Source organism: Eptatretus burgeri, chromosome 4, assembly GCF_056783735.1.
Source record: "Eptatretus burgeri isolate ZD-2024b chromosome 4, Ebu_testis_v1, whole genome shotgun sequence".
NCBI lineage: Eukaryota > Metazoa > Chordata > Myxini > Myxiniformes > Myxinidae > Eptatretus > Eptatretus burgeri.
Window position 1 is genome coordinate 59,741,420 of NC_140964.1, and position 21,079 is coordinate 59,762,498.

Below are 21,079 nucleotides of genomic sequence, written 5' to 3' on the forward strand. Positions count from 1 at the left end.
TTGTCCACACATCTAACCTCTGAATGTGTTAGACTGTCCAGTATAGAGTACTTTCAAACATGCCTTATCAGTCTCACTCATCAGTATCCTTTTGTTCTTTCCACACCTACATAATTGTGTGCTTCCATATTTTGATTGCTCAACACGTACAACATACCTTGGGTCTGAGTTATGAGAAAGCACTTCCAAAGCAGAAATCATTATTTGTATTTAATCGCATGTAAGTGACAAACTGTATTCCACAAGACATTTCTAAGGCAGACATCTTTGTGCAATAGGTTCAGAAGGTGAAACAGAGCTGCTCAGAATGCCAACACATGGGGGCAACAGTCATGATAACAGCACTAGTTATCAAGACCTCATCGCCAAATCCTTGTTAAACCTCGGTGAGTACCTTTATTAAGAACATTTATGAATCAACTCTGCCTGGAAATATAATAGTAGTTCACATGCAAATCTAAATGTTCATGCACAACATAACCCTATGAGTAAGCTGTATAAGTAATTAAAGATTGATGGACGGACGTGACATGGACACACCTGATATGTTCAAGGTGGATGTCTTCAGGACATACCCTGTGTTGTACATCATTTTAACCATGCACTAATAGTGGAGAGCGCTGGTTAAGCAATTTTTCACTCTGTCAGTCTATGATTGAGGAACTACTTTATTTCAATTGAATTTTCTTTTTTGACGACCGTAGAACACGAATTGGAACATGAATTGGAACACAAACCTGCAGTTTAGCAGGCCATTGGCTCTGAATTTGGAAAATTGTACGGATTCTATTCCCGGGCATGCACATGCACTCATGGTAAAGCAATTGCTTCAATTTGTCTGTCTGGCAGTCAAACAGTATTTAAAATCATTCCAAACAGGAGATTTACTGTTCTTAGGGATATCATAAAGGACACAAATAACAGACACGAATAACTAATTTAACGTGTTAAATAAGGTGGTGTAAAAGGGTTAACCAGAGTTGGTGTCAAAGCCACCCAATGCTCACCTGTTTATACATTTATCGTTTTTAGAAACTAGTCTAATAATTAATATTTTTTATAAGGCATTGCAGTGAAGTCTGATCCAAATAATTTTAAAGCAATATATGTATATTGTAATCAGTAACAAGAGTGCAAGAGAGCACAATATATGCCCGAACAAGAAGGTATATACAGAATTGTGCTACTACATGGAAAACAGCATCCTGGTTTCCATGGCAACCACTTTAGATGACAAACGTATGTCGCGACACACCGTCTCCACAGTCTGTACCTATGTACCAAATATGAAACGTGAAAGTTGAAAACTTTGGGAGTTAGAGTGCGGACAGGAACAGATTGACGAACTGACGGACGGACGGACGGACGGACGGACGGACGGACAGACGGCAGGTATCACATTATATGCCCCAATATATATATATATATATATATATATATATATATATATATATATATATATATATATATATATATATATATATATATATATATATATTGGGCGTATAAAAAATAGTGAGGTAGATAAAAACATTAGAAAGGAAAAAATAACTTGCACCAAAAACTTTAACATTTTCACGCTCACGCTCACACCGGGGGTATCGCTATAGCTCTCTGTTCTTCGAGCAGGCGAGCTAAAAATGTAAACATTGATAAACTTCTGATTCATTGTTTGTTTGTTTTTTCCATTGCCTTTGAAACTTTTATTTTATTTCAAATGAATTATATATTTTAACACCATGGAACACAAATTGCCTTGTGTGCACATTAAAAACCTTTGGTTTAGCAGTACTTGGGCAGAATTTTACGTCGACTCGACCAATCAAATTTGCCGCTCGTTCTCCCAGAATGGGAAATATCGAGCTTCAGACAAAATGGTGGTGCCCAGCGATGCAATGCCTGAGCTAACTTCATCCAAAAATCTGTCTGTTTAGTGTATCTTTTTCTCAAAGATCTTTCTAAAATCGTCACTTTCTCCGAGAACAGTTGGCAGAGGCTTCAGCTCTCGACTGTTCCGTTTGATCGATCAGCGTCGTATAGTTACCATAGCACATGTTATTTAAAGTTCGCGAGCAAAGTTAATATAGATCGTGCTCAGAAATGCAACGCAAGAGCTTAAAAGACCCTTCCCATGTTCTTTTACAAAAGAGTGCATGAGGTAAGGTGTTCTATGAACTCTCTAATGTGTCTTGTGGGATATTGTTGGCCAGGGTATTCTATCCTATAATATATCATGTATCACATGTTTTGCTTCATGGGGAAAAATAGACGTTATATTTCATCATGACACATTATATTGGTTAATGGCTGAACCCCCTAAATGCCATTGACCATTGGGTGAAGGTACAAGTTGTGGCTGGATCTCTACTGCAGGAGACGTCAGTGGTTGGAAAAACTTTTTGTAAAGTTTGCTAATAAATGCAGCATGTTTCCTTTAAACCTAAAAGTTGTACACAGTCTGAAAATACGTGCCCGATATAACCTGATGGCGAGCAAATACCTACCTTTGAAGAAGACAGCCTTTCCTAATGAGAAGGAAATACAATTAAACATCAACTTAACCAGTCAAGTGATGACTGTAAGCTGTGATATTAACTGTATTCAAACATCACCTGGTATGTTGCAGAATAAGGTTAAGCTTTATTCTTTGCCCCTTTGCCATGCAGTAATGTCCTGTGATATGAATTTTAACATAACAATTACACCCACTACCTGGAGAGTAGCAGGAAGGGTCATGGTATTATGCTTTCTGGGGTATATAGATTGCAGTCGATCTGGGCTCGGGTCCGTTAGTCTATGGGGGTGGAAGGACGATGCTATAAGAATCTAATGCTTCAAGAACGTCGGGTTTCTTCCCTTTCATGTTTGTGTTAAACATCAGTTGCGACTGTTTTAGAAAGTAATCATATGTGTTTGTAGTTTATAATATTTTTTATTTCTGGTAGGAGTGCCCCACGAAATGGCATGATAAGCTATTTAAATACACGTTAACACAGATTTTTTTCAAGGAAGAAAAACCCCTTTGGGAGAAGGGATATTATGAGGATTAATAATGTTTTGTAATAACATTAATATGATGCTATTATCATTAGTGTTATTACTTTTGTTTTGAGAAGCAGCCTTGGAAAAACACCTCGATAAGCTATCTTACCACAGATATACACCTTAGCAATGATTTTGCCAAAGGTAGAAACCACCTCAGAGAGGTTGGCAAATTAAATTGGTACGACCCCCAGCGTGTGATCCTTAGTCCTCCTGGAAAGTTTTGTTGAGATTGGATACGTAACAACCGAATGTATAGTGGTCAAAAATACAGACAGACAGACAAGCAGACACCAAATTGCATATTTTAGTATGATGTAATGCAATGCAATTTGTTAGTTTTATTCTTGGTTAGCTAGTTTCGCTTTTCCATCAGAACAAATCAAACAGAAGCCAGGTTCAAATCCCATATACTGTAGGATTTGGTCCATTGCCATACTAATGTCCTTGCAATTCACATTAAAGTCCACTGTTATTTACTAATGTCCTCCAATCCATATTAAAGTATGTTGAAATGGACTAATATCTTTGTCATGCATGTGAATTACAGTACGTACAAGCTCTACTATCAGCCTAAAATCAATGCAATTTTTTTTTCTTCTTAGAAGACCATACCAAATTTGGAATATAGCTTCATTGCAATAACAGATGAACATTATATGTTCTATTACTTCCACTGAGTTGCCAGCTTTTGATACCTTTGTCTTTGAGGGCTTCCTCCCCCTTTCCACTCCCATTTTTATCTCACATGAAACGTAGTTTTGGGTAGCTTTTAGGACGGTGCATTGTCCATCCGTCAGTCTGTTAATCCGTCCGTTCGTCCGTCCATCCGTCCATCCACAAACACTTGCAACTTCTTCTCAGAAACTACACAAACAATTCTAATAAAACTTGACCACAACCTTCATCACCCATGATGGCTTAAAAAACAAAACAACGGGGTCTGAAGGGGTCTACGGAGAGAGTTTATAAGGGGGATGGGGGGAGTGGGTTGCCTCCCCAAGGATGTATTTGCTTTTTTTTTAAACAATACACACAATTCTGATGAAACTTCAGGACTACCTTCATCACCCATGATGCACCAAAGTTTGTTCATGACATGAGAAAAAAATGGGGCCTGAAGGGGGTCTCCAGGGGATTATCTCCTAAAAAAGATATTTGCTTCCATCTCAGAAACTATACCGTAATTCCAATGAAACTTGACCACAACCTTCAACACCAAAGTTTATTTACACCGTGATTTACACCGTTTATTAACACCAACACCGTGATGTACCAAAGTTTATTCACGCCATAAAAAAACAAAAATCGAGGTCTAAGTTGGTTGATGGGGGGGGGGGGAGGTGCGTTGCTCCCAAAAATAGGTATTTGCTTTCTTCTTAGAAACTACACACATGATTTTGATGAAACTTGACCACAACCGTCATCACCAGTAATGTACCAAAGTTTGTTCATGACATTAGAAAAAAAAAATCGGGATCCAAGGGAGATGTATGGGGTGGTTTCCCCCCATAATATGTATTTGCTTTCTTCTCCAAAACTACACACACAATTTTGATTAAACTTGACAACAACCTTCATCACTCATTATGTACCAATGTTTGTTCACCTGGTTCAAAAAAAATCCATAGGTGTTTACTTTCTTCTCCATTACATATTTTGTGGGTCATCTGCACCTACTAGTGGTTCCCTGGTTTTCTTATCCAACCACTACCAGGCTGGTGTATATGTTGGTGCCCTTAACATTGTGATCCTCCATGAGTGATGCCTCCACCTGAGCAACAGTTTGTGGGTCAATTGGATTTGCCAACTGTCCTGACTTAGGGTCATCTTCAAGGTACTTGGGTATACCTGAACAGTCAGCCACCCATTTTACTCTGGTATAATACAAGAGGCCATTACTACAATACATTTGCGATTTCGTTGAAGCTGCACCTTCTTAGAGGTTCCGTAAAGAGACATCTAAATAACTGGAGAACTCGGGAATTAATTTGTGAAAATCCTGCACGATATCGTTCCACAGTAAATGAGGACACTCGGTAGAGCGCATACTTCTACCATGTAATGCCTGATTCACAAGAAGATGTCGGGCCCAATACATTTTTGAAATATCATGCTATATGTCGTTTTTGGCCCGATTTCTCAATGGTGAAGAATCACTTTAAAATTAAATAATACTCATATACAGATCTGCATTACGATATTGAGCAAAATCGAATCAATTTGTCATGGTTACACACCCAACCTCTCCACCAAGTTTCATCCGAATTCGTCCTCAATTTTTTGAGATGTAGTGCTCGATATCCTTTTTGGCCCTATCTCTCAAAGGTGAAGAATCACTGTAAATTTTTAGTAGTCGGATGCCGATCCGGATCTTCACCAAAATCTAATCAATGCATCCTTGTAACACGCACAACCTGCCCACCGAATTTTATTCGGATCCATCCACAACATTTTGAGATACCCTGCACACAGACTGGTTTACAAACAAGAAGATACCATGCAGAGCATGTTACTTGCAAAATCCATCAACAAATTTGACCTAAAAAATAATTGGTGGTTTAATTCAATGACCAAATATGCAAATCGGATGAAAATTGACAATTTTAGAAATATAGCCTATGTTGACCTTTTGGCAAATGTGGACCTCCAAATAATTGGTGGTTAAATTCTGGGACATGAAGTATAAATCCTCTGCAAATTTCAACTTAATCAGATGAAATTGAGGAATTTAGAAATACCACCTTTGTTGTTGACATTGGGCCTATGTTGACCTTTTGGCCCATGTTGATCTCAAAAATTATTAGCCTGTTGAATTCAGTTTCCCAAAATATATATAGTCTTCAAATTACAAGTCAATCGGATGTAAATTGAGGATTTTAGAAATCTCACCTAAGTTGTTCACCTTTGGCCGATGTTGACCTATTAACCTTTTGACCTCAGAAACAATAAACTTCTTCCTTATTACAAACTCTACCAGGTGTTGAAGTTTCGTGAATATCGGGTTAAAATTGTGACCTGTAGGTGACAAACAGACAGACAGAATAACAAAATCGACTGACCAATATCCTCGAAAAATCTTCAATTTTGCAAGTAACAAATAGACAAACAGACAGACAGGGGTGAAAACATAACCTCCTTCACCTTTGGTGGCGGAGGTAATAATAATATCCAACAAGCTGGCTATTCTGAGATGTATTCTGGTACATTCTGCCCACGCTGACAATGTCATTACCACAGGAGATACTGACAATGCAGACTCCAGGAAAAGGTTGCCACGTTAAATGCAGCAAAATATCCGTAACACCTCATTAGATGTAATACAGCCAGACCTGATTATAAAGTTCTGAAATAGAAAGCTCTTCCATAAAACCACATCAAAAACAACATAAAACCACATAACTTAGCAGATTTGGTGGAATTTGCTCTGAGTCTAGATGGCTCGTCGTTCAAACTCTGGCCGAGTCAAACCAGAGACAGAAAAACGTGCTGCTTCCTTGCTTGATGCTCAGCATTTAAAAATATAGAGTACAGACAAACATCCATAAACTGACAATCATTGTGCAGGCTTGATGAGCCTAATGGGCTCCTCCTGTGTTGTAGCTCCTTGTGAGAGAAGTAATATTATGATTAATTACAGTTCACTGTCATCGCTCTCATCGTTCTTTTTTTTGTGATACAGTATCCTTTTGTTTGTGGCACTGTTTGTGGTAAATAGATGTTGTCTCCATGGCTTTCTTCCGAAGATTTTTAGAACTGTACCCCATTACATGACCATCACTGTTAATACAGTATTGGACGTAAGCACTAAGCATGTGAGTGATTATTGAGATGGAGAAGGCCTCGACTTTGTGTCATTCTACCTGACCTGACTGAACAGCCTCTTTACTGTGGCTTGGAAGTTTGGCAACAGCAGCAGGCTGTTTAAGATGACAGGCATCCTCATTTTCATTCAGTTCACAATATGGCGAACATACAGAGCAAAACATTTTGGAGGCAATCATGACACCGTGAGTTTATTATTTTGGCAAAAATTGTATTCTTTTGGCACTTTTGGCAAAGTTTGGCACAAATTGGATTATTTTGTCACGTTTGGCACAAATTGTATTATTTTGGCAAAGTTTGGCACAAATTGTATTATTTTGGCACTTTTGGCAAAGTTTGGCACAAACTGTATTATTTTGGCACTTTTTGGCAAAGTTTGGCACAAATTGTATTCTTTTGGCACTTTTGGCAAAGTTTGGTACAAATTGTATTATTTTGGCACTTTTGGCAAAGTTTGGCAAAAATTGTGTTATTCTGGCACTTTTGGCAAAGTTTGGTACAAATTGGATTCTTTTGTTTGGCACTTTTGGAAAGTTTGGCACAAATGGGTTTCTTTTCACAATTTTGTCAAAGTTTGGCACAACATGTATTATCTTTGCACTTTTGGCAAAGTTTGGCACAATTTGTATAATTTTGGCACTTTTGGCAAAGTTTGGCACAATTTGTATAATTTTGGCACTTTTGGCAAAGTTTGGCACAAATTCTATTATTTTGGCACTTTTGGCAAAGTTTGGCAAAAATTGTGTTATTCTGGCACTTTTGGCAAAGTTTGGTACAAATTGGATTCTTTTGTTTGGCACTTTTGGAAAGTTTGGCACAAATGGGTTTCTTTTCACAATTTTGTCAAAGTTTGGCACAACATGTATTATCTTTGCACTTTTGGCAAAGTTTGGCACAATTTGTATAATTTTGGCACTTTTGGCAAAGTTTGGCACAATTTGTATAATTTTGGCACTTTTGGCAAAGTTTGGCACAAATTCTATTCTTTTGGCACAAATTGTATTCTTTTGGCACTTTTGGCAAAGTTTGGTACAAATTGTATTATTTTGGCACTTTTGGCAAAGTTTGGCACAAATTGTAATCTTTTGCCAAAGTTTGGCACAAATTGTATTATTTTGGCACTTTCGGCAAAGTTTGGCACAAATTGTATTATTTTTGGCAAGTTTGGCACAAATTGTATTATTTTGGCACTTTTAGCAAAGTTTGGCACAAATTGTATTATTTTGGCACTTTTGGCAAAGATTGGTACAAATTGCATTCGTTTGGTTGGCACTTTTGGAAAGTTTGGAACAAATTGGTTTCTTTTCGCAATTTTGTCAAAGTTTGGCACAAAATGTATTATCTTTGTACTTTTGGCAAAGTTTGGCACAAATTGGATGCTTTTGGCACTTTTGGCAAAGTTTGGCACAAAGTGGATTATTTTGTCACTTTTGGCAAAGTTTGGCCCAAAGTGGATTATTGTGTCACTTTTGGAAAAGGTTGGCACAAATTGGATTCTTTTGGCACTTTTGGCAAAGTTTGGCACAAAATGGATTATTTTGTCACTTTTGGCAAAGTTTGGCATGAATTGGATTATATTGTCACTTTTGGAAAAGTTTGGCACAAAGTGGATTAGTTTGTCACTTTTGGCAAAGTTTGGCACAAAGTGGATTAGTTTGTCACTTTTGGTAAAGTTTGGCACAAAGTGGATTATTTTGTCACGTTTGGCAAAGTTTGGCACAAATTGGATTATTTTGGCACTTTAGGCAAAGTTTGGCACAAATTGGATTGTTTTGGCACTTTTGGCAAAGTTTGGTACAAATTGGATTCTTTTGGCACTTTTGGCAAAGTTTGGTACAAATTGGATTCTTTTGGCACTTTTGGCAAAGTTTGGTACAAATTGGATTCTTTTGGCACTTTTGGCAAAGTTTGGTACAAATTGGATTATTTTGGCACTTTTGGCAAAGTTTGGTACAAATTGGATTCTTTTGGCACTTTTGGCAAAGTTTGGTACAAATTGGATTATTTTGGTTGGCACTTTTGGAAAGTTTGGCACGAATTGGTTTCTTACTGCAATTTTGTCAAAGTTTGGCACAAAATGTATTATCTTTGGACTTTAGGCAAAGTTTGGCACAAATTGTATTATTTTGGCACTTTTGGCAAAGTTTGGCACAAACTGTATTATTTTGGCACTTTTTGGCAAAGTTTGGCACAAATTGTATTCTTTTGGCACTTTTGGCAAAGTTTGGCACAAATTATATTCTTTTGGCACAAATTGTATTCTTTTGGCACTTTTGGCAAAGTTTGGCAAAAATTGTGTTATTCTGGCACTTTTGGCAAAGTTTGGTACAAATTGGATTCTTTTGTTTGGCACTTTTGGAAAGTTTGGCACAAATTGGTTTCTTTTCACAATTTTGTCAAAGTTTGGCACATGTATTATCTTTGCACTTTTGGCAAAGTTTGGCACAATTTGTATAATTTTGGCACTTTTGGCAAAGTTTGGCACAAATTGTAATCTTTTGCCAAAGTTTGGCACAAATTGTATTATTTTGGCACTTTCGGCAAAGTTTGGCACAAATTGTATTATTTTTGCACTTTTGGCAAGTTTGGCACAAATTGAATTATTTGGGCACTTTTCGCAAAGTTTGGCACAATTTGTATAATTTTGGCACTTTTGGCAAAGTTTGGCACAAATTGTAATCTTTTGCCAAAGTTTGGCACAAATTGTATTATTTTGGCACTTTTGGCAAAGTTTGGCACAAATTGTATTATTTTTGCACTTTTGGCAAGTTTGGCACAAATTGTATTATTTTGGCACTTTTAGCAAAGTTTGGCACAAAATGTATTATCTTTGTACTTTTGGCAAAGTTTGGCACAAATTGGATTCTTTTGGCACTTTTGGCAAAGTTTGGCACAAAGTGGATTGTTTTGTCACTTTTGGCAAAGTTTGGCACAAAGTGGATTATTTTGTCACTTTTGGCAAAGTTTAGCACAAAGTGGATTATTTTGTCACTTTTGGTAAAGTTTGGCACAAAGTGGATTATTTTGTCACTTTTGGCAAAGTTTGGCCCAAAGTGGATTATTTTGTCACTTTTGGAAAAGTTTGGCACAAATTGGATTCTTTTGGAAAAGTTTGGCACAAAATGGATTATTTTGTCACTTTTGGCAAAGTTTGGCACAAATTGGATTCTTTTGGCACTTTTGGCAAAGTTTGGTACAAATTGGATTCTTTTGGCACTTTTGGCAAAGTTTGGTATAAATTGGATTATTTTGGTTGGCACTTTTGAAAAGTTTGACACAAATTGTATTATTTTGGCATTTTTCACCAAGCTGGCACAAATTGTGAGAGTTTGAACCTATGTCTTCTTTGAATAAAGTTTGGATTACATACTGAGGCTCTATTTCAGTAAAATCAATAAATGTGTACATTACCAAACTTCTGAATAGACTTCAAAAAAAATCCAACAAAATGAATGGCACGTAACAAGTATACACATAAGTTTATAATGTGAGAAAACACCACGGCTGAAAGGTGCCAACAAATATTCAGTTGCTGGAACATTTTGAACATCCATTGCAGGAAAAATGTTGTATTTATACATTTTCAATTTATTGTCTTCAACTTATTTAGTGAAAAGTGGGGTAAGATGTCCCTGGCACAAGTGGTGAGGAAAGATCTGCAACGCATTCCCTCCTTATCCCTCCCCTTGTTTAGATTTTCCTTGGTCCTGGTCAGCCTCCAGAAAGTTTGCACCAGACAGCTCTCTGGCAGACGATGGAGCAGACAATTTCAAATGATAATGTTCAGTATACTGAAAAACAGGACTAAGTAAGATGTGTATAATGTATAGGTTGAGGATCGGAGGGAGGGGGAATGTTGCCTCACCTTTGCCGATAGGAACATCTTGTCCCACTTTACTCGAGTCATCGCTGATGAGGTATTATTATTATTATTATTATTAATTTGATTAATATAAGTTTAGCGAAGCAGATCTATTAATTATATGAGTTATTCATTAGTTTGTTCTTTCACTTTAACTGCCTATACCCTAGGCCTCGGAGCATGTGCCATACTATACAAGCTAATGATTTACATTTTGACATTCATAATAGAGCTGACTATCTATCATGGCTACATAGAGTTATGTTTGGCAAAAGCTATATATTTAAGGAACAATTAACAAGGGTAAAATTTCAACCTAACATGATATATTTATTTGCCCCTTATCAATAGGGAAAATCGCTGAAACCACAGCAGATCTGGGATCTCCTTCACCTCCAGTATCTCCTCAACTTGCAACTCGCCTCAATGACAGTGGCATCCAGCTTTCAGAAGCAGAGACAGAGGACGACATTGAGAGTATCTGCTCAGTGGTGTGTGGTGGTGTTGATGGAGATGAGAAGAGATCCACTTCAATCAGGCCTGCAGGAAAAGCCTTAGAGGAACCACCATCATGCTTAGGTCTGGATCAGGACACACCCTCGAGTTCAATGACTTATCACAGAGTCTCTGTAACTCTGACCACTACATTCACCCTAATCCAAATTAGCATTCCAACTTTAATGCTTTAAAGCCAACTCACACCAAACTGTACTTAAACTAAGATCGAATGAACTTTCTATATTTTTAATATCATTGGACACCATGAGTGGACGTACAGAGTATGAGAAAGTCACAGGATACATTGGGCACATGACATCAATACCTTGGACAATATGTAATATGAGAGTAGAAACATAGACTTATGGAAACTGAAACAGTATTTCCTAATCAGAAAACATGAGCAAGAAGTTTGAGAATTAAATTATATCGCACAGTTAAATTTACCTCCAAGCCGTGTCTCAGACTTCATCTCTGTCTTTTCTATGAATCATGAGTAACTTTATATCCACCATTTAATATACTCTGCCAATAATGAATGCTGTAACTCATGAATTATATAATGAAATATTGATATTAAGCAAATTATTACTGTTGGTTGGCCCTTCTGATGTTCTTCTCTGAGTGCTGATCTCATGATCCAGTGTCCCGAGGTTCAATTCCTGTAGACCATGTAGATATTTTCCGTTTTCTTTCAAAGTGTCTATCTGAGATATAACAGTTTGGTGTTATGGTTGGTTAGGCCTTTTTGTGTATCGTCTTCAGTTGTGTGGATTTGTTTTCCTTGGCTGCTCAGTGGGAGGTTTCCAGACCCCACAACAGAGTGGTGACCCCTTCAGGATTGGTTCTTCACTGTGAAAACGTTCATAATTGTGGTGAATGCTCTAATGCTTTGTCAAGAGTCTTGGAATGGCCTCCATCAGCACTTCCATTCCAGAATGTTCAAGGGCATGGAAGTCTTCCACAAATTGTAGAACAGGAAGATTACCCACCTTGATGAAGGTGATTGGGGGTGAAATTCTTGGGTTTTATAAATTAACAAATTTATCATAACATGTTCATTTTCTGTGGACTCGAATAGTGTCGAACTGATATGAACCCAAAACCTCTGAGATGCCAGTCTTGGCCAACTACGGGTACACCAACACACCCAACTATCTAGGTATTTTTATGTCATTGTATTTCATCTACTCTACAAGTACATTTACATTTCTTCATATCATTGTACTGTCTGTAATCCACGTATAAAGTCTTTGCTGAGCAAAATGTTTCCCATCAATAGGTTCATGTATGACTCGTAGTTAATCTATATACATTACATGAACTTTGGTCCAGTTCAAACTTAAACCACCCACATATTTCATTATAATTCATGTGAATGTAATGTGTGTTCCACATGTAGTGAAGACTGAAGTTTGCATTGAAGAACCATGCTGCAAGTCCTATTTTGCTGTCAGTGAACAAGAGACAACCAGAGAGATAAGCAGAAGAATGGTAACCAAAAACCTCTGTGATTCCTCGGTATGATTATCCTTACAACTATTAATTTATTCACTATAACTGTCGTTATCTTTGTGCTATTTAACAAAAATGATATTGCACCCTAAGTAGGTGATTAATGGGGTTTCTGGGACTCCCATTCAAATGAATGGGAGAAAAGGAAAAACTTTCTGACTCTAGCCCCAAAAGCTCAAAATAGCAGACTGATTTTCTCCCCACCTATCCCCTTCCCTCACATACCAGCAAATGTAAAGTTGAGACTGATTTTCTCCCCACCTATCCCCTTCCCTCACATACAAGCAAATGTAAAGTTGAGACTGATTTTCTCCCCACCTATACCCTTCCCTCACATACAAGCAAATGTAAAGTTGAGACTGATTTTCTCCCCACCTATACCCTTCCCTCACATAGAAGCAAATGTAAAGTTGAGACTGATTTTCTCCCCACCTATACCCTTCCCTCACTTACAAGCAAATGCAAAATTGAGACTATGAAAGATTGAGACTTACTGATTAAAGCACTTCTTCCCTTTCATATTTTCATTCCACTCAAACAGCGAACCAACGGATATTTGTCCATGTTCTATTTCAGGGAATAACTTAATTTTCTTATAACATTCATTTCCATCGAGTATATTCACAAAGAATAAATTGGAACTTGGCTCTTGGTATAAGTGTCTTTGTTGAGCATAAATGAAATGATAAACTTCTCCTAATGCTCTTATTTGGCCACCTCCTGAGCCACATCTCATTTTGAGATTGTAGTAAATTGTTTTTCCATTATTCAATTGATAACCATCAAAGTTTTCAGTCCATTCAAGGATATTTTTTTCTTTACATCCTCCAACTGATTTGTAATTATATTTATCGGCTTATTCGATTTATCTACTTTTACCCCGATTATTTATTCTATAAGACTAATTAGATATTTCTCACATTCATTATGTTTCCCATTTAAATACCAAGGCTGATTTCATCTCCGCTCTTTGGTTTGGATATTGCTTGATTATATCATTTATAAATCAGTAAAAAGATGGTGGTAGCCTGTTAAAATTCCCAACCCAATATCTTAACACTTATAACCATAAGGGAGACTATTGATTCCATTTTCTAAAATATATCTTATATCATCAAAAGCTCCTAATGCTTTCTTATTTACCTCTTCTGTATATAATTGATGTTTATAACTTCTTCTTGTATTCATTTTTCTGTACTCTTCCTTCTTTAAGGTTAAACAGTTGTAATAATGTTTAAAGTTTATTGTTTCCTTGATTATCTTTTTCTTTATTCCCTTTAGCTTCTTATCACACCTTTCAATGTTAATATTATCAATATATGTAAAAGCATAAGACTTTGATCTCAATGCTACAAATTCACTCATGACCTTTCCACCCAATTAATCTTTAAACTTACCAATAACCAATAATAATAACATTTCCATTTTATTCTTTGATGAAAACATCACATCACTTATAATTACTTGTATCATATATATCAATATTATCAATCATATCCTCATATACATCACTTGTCTTAATTTCTAACATAAAACTATCTGTAATCATATATAACAATGACACATTATCCTTATACTTTGATTTTAAATTATTATAGTAATAGTCAAACATTAACAACTTTGACAAGTCAAGAATTGATGTTCCTATATAAATAGGTTTATCCATTTCAATACTCTCTTTTTCAAATGAATAGTGCAAAAGTTCTCTGAAAACACCTCCGTTCGCTCAAAACTTGGTCTATTAATTAACTTTGAAGCCTGTTTCCAAGTTGTTGGTTGCAAGTCTTACGTTTTGTCAATTCTGAACAATTTCCATAGTCTTTCCAAATACAGCATTATTCATTAACTTATAAAAGTCCTTCTAAAAATCTGTTTTTGCTTCTGTTCTCATTTTTGTATTAAAATCAATATTCTTCTTTAACCCATGACTTTGTTCAAATTTCAAAATCCAATGAATTTTCCTCACTCTCAACCCAGCAGATAAATATTATCTCAAGTTCCTTTGATGCAAAACATAACTTTCTTTATCATTTAATGTCGTAAGTAGTTTTTCTGTCAATTTACCTTTTATATTAAATGACTGTTGGCAATCACTTAACCATTCTTTTCTTGGACTTTCTTTATCAGTGGCATAAGGTAGGTCTTTATGTTCATGATGAAGTTCTTCTGGATATTTTAAATCAACCTTAAAATAATATCCAACTTCAGCTTCATCCAATTCTTTTTGAGAGGAGACAACAATATCTTGCAAAACTTTTTCATAATGTTTTTCTTCAACCCATTTAAGTTTTCCAGAAGGTAAGGATTCTGACCTAGCCCACCCATAGAAATTGTTAGCATCATAATACATCAGGTAAGTGTTGTCCTCATTCTTATTATAATCAGGAAGATATTTGTTATTTACTTTAGCATCTCTCTTGGAACATACTTGAGATATTCCTCCTCTTTTAGCCTTCTCTATCCTTAAAAACATATCTATATCACTGATTAATTCCAACTTCTCTTTTGTCATTTTCAACAGAGCACTCCAAGCCAAACCCAGGGCCATGTAATTGTGAGCGGGGTCAAATCCATAAGAATTTTTATTATGACAGACTGTTCTAAAAGTTTCAAACACATCAGCCAATAACAATACATCAGTTTTAAGATACAAATCATGATATTCTCCAAGATTCTTTATAAAAAAAAAACTTCTCCCAAACCATTTTAGCTTGTGTCTAATCTCTATCGGAAATATGAGTTTTATTCAACTTGCGAAAGAAGCTTTTCCTTGATTGAAGTTGTGTTTCTTTAAACTTCTCAAATGAATCCATGAAGTCATACGGATATATTCCCTTTTGTGATAAGAGATCAATCTCTTCTTGATTTGAGAAATGTGATTTAAGATTTGGTAAGTTTTTAATATTTGATGCTAAGTTAGATAATGGACTTGCCATAAACTTGTATGTGTCAAGAAATCTGATATGGGTTATGGGGGATGTATGAATTGTTTTTGTGAATGAGATGTATTTTTGATCTGTGTTAGGAATGGCAGAAATATCTCCAGATGTCTTTGAAAGTTCATTTATAAATAGATGTGTGTCATAGTGAGTGTTGTTGTGAAGAAAGACAGGAAAAGATTTTGGGGGCTTGTAATTAAGATGACAATGGGAATGAGCTGGACCTCTATATTTTCCAGGAAGATGACACTGATCCCTAACTTTTACCTCTCCCTCAGTTTTCTCCTCACAAATATGACAGATACTGTTCTTTCTAAATTCATTTTTCTCTCCCTTTGTTAATGACATTGGTGAATAGGTTTTAGTCATTATTTCTCTTCGTCTTATACAGTCTTTTTCCAATCGTCTTACAAACTCCTCTGAGGCATCTTCTCCTCTATAAAGTTCTAACTTGTTGTATTCATCACCAACAGATGATTTGATATAATAACAGAAACCACAAGGAGTATGTTTTTGATATTTATTTGTGTATGATTTATTTGGATTTGGAGAAACAGTGTCTATCTTTTCAAGGATACTTTAAAAGTCAGCATATATCACAAACGGATGTTTTATAGATTTCTTAAAATCTTTGAATGATATGTTTGAACCTGCTTTTGGTAAATTCATTGCGGTTGATTTATGATTACCACAATATTTAGAATTTTGATTTAATCGTTCTTTTGTGTGGAAGGAGTTGAGACATCTCTTACAAGGATACGTTTTACATTTTCTCTTGTATAGTTGTGATTTGGTTAATCTTGATAAATTTTTGATGAAAGCATAATATGATTTTTCCTTTGAAGTAAAGTAGAGAAGGTCAATGTGTGTTTCATCATTTTTATAGTTGTTTGAAATTGTTAATATCTGAACTTTGTTTTTATCCGTTAATTCATATACATCAACAGATAGATTATTCATTTTCTCAAATTTAGGAATATCTCTCAATGACATTGGAAACTTTAAGTCTTTAACATTTAATGTATTCTCGTATATCTTATAATGTTCAACCCTTTCAGGCTTCAATTGTGGAGGATGTGAGTGAGCAAGAACAGACTACAGAAAACATTTATTATCTTTGTTTTGAATATTAACAACTGCTTTCTGAAGTTTTATCTCTCTTGGTAAATCAATATAAGAAGAAGCTTGAAGAGGATCTGATTTTAAGATGTGTATATCTAAAAAGATTATTTTTGTAATAGCAAATACAGTACCTACTACAGTGTTATCAAAATCTTGTTCTTGTCTCTGGAGTTCATCGTAAACATCACATCTTACAAAATCTTGAAATGATGCGATAAAGTGAGGGCTTGTCCTCATATAGGGAGTAGTTTCATCATCTTCTCTTACCATATTCAATTTTACTCCCATATAAAACTTAAAAGTTTTCATTTCACGTAATGTGTTTTTAATTATAGTTTCAATACTTTGTTTAACCACATCAACAGCTTCCATGATTGAAGATGGTCCAGGGTCTTGAAAGTGAAACAATCTTATTTTTATATGTCCTTTAAATGCCCCATCAGTGTTTTCAATGGAGAATTTAGTGGCACCTTCCCTTTCTTCATTGGTCTTGTGTTTGTGTGATTGAAGGTGTGTATTATAATTTTTAAAAAGAATATCATAATCACATCTATCACAATGTTTTGTTTCTTGGTCAAGTGGAGATATATGTCTGAAAAGATTGAATGTGTGTTTGTTGGTTTGAAGGTGTTTTTTTTAATAACATTTATATTCATGATTACAAACATCGCAGTACGTTGTATTCACCATATTTATACAACAAAACTTTGCTTAAAATAAAAATTTCTTGATGAAAATTCTGTTTAATTTATAGGTGAATCTGTGCATAAAACCATTTTATCCTCCAACTTTTTTCATTTTATAAATACAATGTATCAAGACGCAAAATACAAGTTTCAATCAATCCCTTCATTTGTAAAAGATACTGAGAAATATGTCGAGGATGTAAAATTGAACAAAGATAAATATAACAACTATTGGATAAAAACAATTATGGTGAATAATATGAGTTCTTCAATTTCCTTCAGTGGAAGGGCTTTTAGTATATCTGGAAGAACATCAATTAAAGTAGCTCTAACAAATTTTCTGCTCTCCTTCTGGCAATATATTCAAAACTAGAAAAAGCAATGAAACAAGAAAAAGTATCAAAAAGGAAAAACCTTATGGATGAAGCTTTAGAAAGAAAAGATAAAACCATCTGTAATATGCAAGGAGAAATTTGTATTTTTTTGAACAACCCGAAAGATGTAAATCCTGATGAAATAAAGGATGTTAAAAAATCAGGTGAAATGACATTTCGTTCAATACTAGTTAAGGACCATTTTAAAATTACCTTTAATGTAAAAAATGTTGTAGTTGAATCTGTTAATGAAAAAAAGTATATAGATATAGATGGTAATGTTTTTTTCTACATATTAAATACGAGTCATTATTCAAATGAAGATATTGAAGATTATGAGAGTGATGATAGTATCTATGTTGGAACAGAAGACAGTTATGATACCGAGAGTTTGTGTTCAAACAATAGTTATGAAAGTGGTTTTATAGATGATTGTGAAAGCATCAATGAAAGTACCGAAGATGAATTTTATTTGAAGCAAAATTTTACTTTATAAATATGAATAGTTTACTAGATTTTGAGCCTCTTGAATTTCCTGGTCTGCACATGACAAATTTGAGAACTGTCCTGCGTGTGAAAGACGGGGATTAAACACAGTCAAAAGCCTATAAACAATGTATATTCTGTGATTATCTTCTAATTAATGATAATAAAAAATATAAAAAGGAATATAATTCTTTGAGATTTTCACCAAAAACGAATTACTTTGCAAGATTGATTCGAGAAATGAATGTAAAGTATGAAGGTGATAATACACCTTTTCTTACAAGAGAAGAGACTGAACAAATGATGACCATGTTTCGTGGATTGATGATTTATATGATTAACGATTGTCATTTTCAGGGAAATATCAACAGAAGATATTGCATAAATCAAATAATGGATTATCTTGAAATTAAGCATGAATTTAGGATAAAACATAAAGTTTCTAAAAAAGCCAATGAAGAATTAAATAACCTGTTTTCCAAATATATAAATGAATGATTTTTTATCCATTTGGGAAAAGAAGATAAAATTTAACAACCATAAAAGTCTTCCAAATTCATTAAGATGTCTCATAGTTGGTTCAAGCGGGTGTGGAAAAACCTGCTGACTTTTAAAGATGCTCCTTACTCCCAACTTTTTGGATTATGATAATTTAATAATTTTCACAAAGTCGAGTTTTCAACCTGAGTATCAACTACTCTCACAGGGTTTTAATGCTGGTCTTCAAAAAGAAGATATAATCAGTTTATTTAAACTTCAAAACAATCGAAATGATTACAACATTGAAGATATAATACAACTATTTTGTGATGCACAGAGATGTAAAAAGAAATCAAAACCGATATCTTGTATTCTTAGTGATAATACGGATGATACACCTTCTCCCCAAGATTTGGAGAAATCAAAAAAGAACCTCGTTATCTTTGATAATTGTGTTAATGAGAGAAATCAAACGGTATTGGACAGCGACTACACAAGAGGGAGACATTCTTCTTGTAATTGTATTTATCTTAGTCAATCGTACTTTCAACTCCCTCGTCGCTCAATTAGAAACAATGCTAATACTTTTATTTTATTCAAGTTAAATTCAATAGACATAAACAATGTTTGGAGAGACAATTGTGCTACATTATGTTGTAAAAAGGAATTTGGGGCTTATATGAAGCACACGACTGAAAAATATAAATATATTGTTGTGAAACAAGATGAGATATTAAGGGATATATTTTTTATTTTATAACCATTACATATATAAATGACAACTATTATTATAAATCTTGTGGGTAAATCTGCTTCTTGAAAAAAACTTTCATAAATCAAGGTTCTTGTATAGTACAAATTAAAATATTGTAAATTTGCTTAAAAAGCACCATGTAGTTCGTATTGTATCAACAACAACTCGAGCAATAAGACCTGGAGAAGTACAAGGTGAAGATTATTACTATATTGCAGAAGAGGAACATATGTGATTGAGGAATGAAGGTCAAATATTTGAGGAGGTTTCTCTTGGTACAACAAAATATTCACATTGTAAGAGTGAGTTAAAGAAACTAAAATCTGGTATTCTTGGGATATTAGAAACTTATCCAGAATGAATGAGACAATTATTAAACATCTGAGTGGAAATGGGGTTTAGATTTTATCATTCGGTTTTGATGTTGATGAAGAAACTCAACGCAAACGTATGAAAAGCAGAGATACAAGTATTAGTGAAGAAGAAATTACAACTCGGTTTAATGTTAATAAATAATTTGATGAAATATTTAAAGAAAAGGATTTATTTGAACACATCTACTTTAATGATGAAGAAAAGGAAAATTTCCCTTTTGACCTTTTATAATACAGTGAATGATATTTTCCAATAAATAAATGGAGGTGAAAGAAAGAGCAAGAAGATTTAAGGAGCATCAAGAGTTGGCTTCAAAAGTTGTAAAACAACAGGAAGACATAAAGAAGAAACGCAGACAGAAACTAATGGGTGAAGAAGCATTTGAAAGAAAACAAGAGAAACTTTTTTAACCACTTTTAAAAACTTCCCAATAAAAAATTATAGATGCTTCCACAGTTCGCACAATAGAATATACTCCGAAAAAACCTCAAATGTTTAAATATTTCAGTAAAATGATGGAGGAAGAATTATAGCATATAAGAGCATTAGAATATGATGATGAAGGATTATTTCAACAACTGGAAGAGATTAATCATCCCCCTGATTATATTATGAATGCTCTTCAAAACAATGAATATTCAGTGGATTCAAAAACCATAGCAGGTCTCATTCCAACAGAACAACCAGCAATATTTCATCTTGTTCAAGAAATGGGATTGATATTTAATGATGAATTAGGGTTCTTAAATTCTGCTCAACTCCCTGTTAAACTAACTCTGAGATTAATGTTTCTTCTTACAAAAGAGGGAAAACAAGGTTCAACTGTGAGGGATGAATCAAAGGATTTTGATCAACCATTGGATATGAAAAATGAGGATGATAGAGTACATATTGATCTGCTGGACTCTCTTAATTATAGGGTTAAGCTATCTGGTAAAAGTAGGAAGAATGAGAAGGAGAAACACATTATTCAGGCTTTAAGTAGGCTTGGTTCAGGTGTTAGTTTTCTTCAAAATGACCCATTACAATTAGTTGATAGACTGTAATTGCTGTTCGGTCGTAAGAAGGCTGGAAATAACAATTGTTTTAATGAAGCATCAGCCATTTTAGACCAGTTGATG

General features: G+C 34.7%; 1 protein-coding gene across 1 annotated transcript in view; it reads left to right on the top strand.

Moving 5' to 3' along the window:
• Nucleotides 1-21,079, top strand: part of LOC147028148 (myelin transcription factor 1-like) — a 247,140-nt gene that overhangs the window by 72,768 nt on the left and 153,293 nt on the right. Inside the window, exons 5-7 of the mRNA XM_085878292.1 lie at nt 279-386; nt 11,081-11,308; nt 12,630-12,748. Coding sequence (XP_085734418.1) covers nt 279-386; nt 11,081-11,308; nt 12,630-12,748 — 455 coding nt within the window. The remainder of the gene's footprint in view (nt 1-278; nt 387-11,080; nt 11,309-12,629; nt 12,749-21,079) is intronic.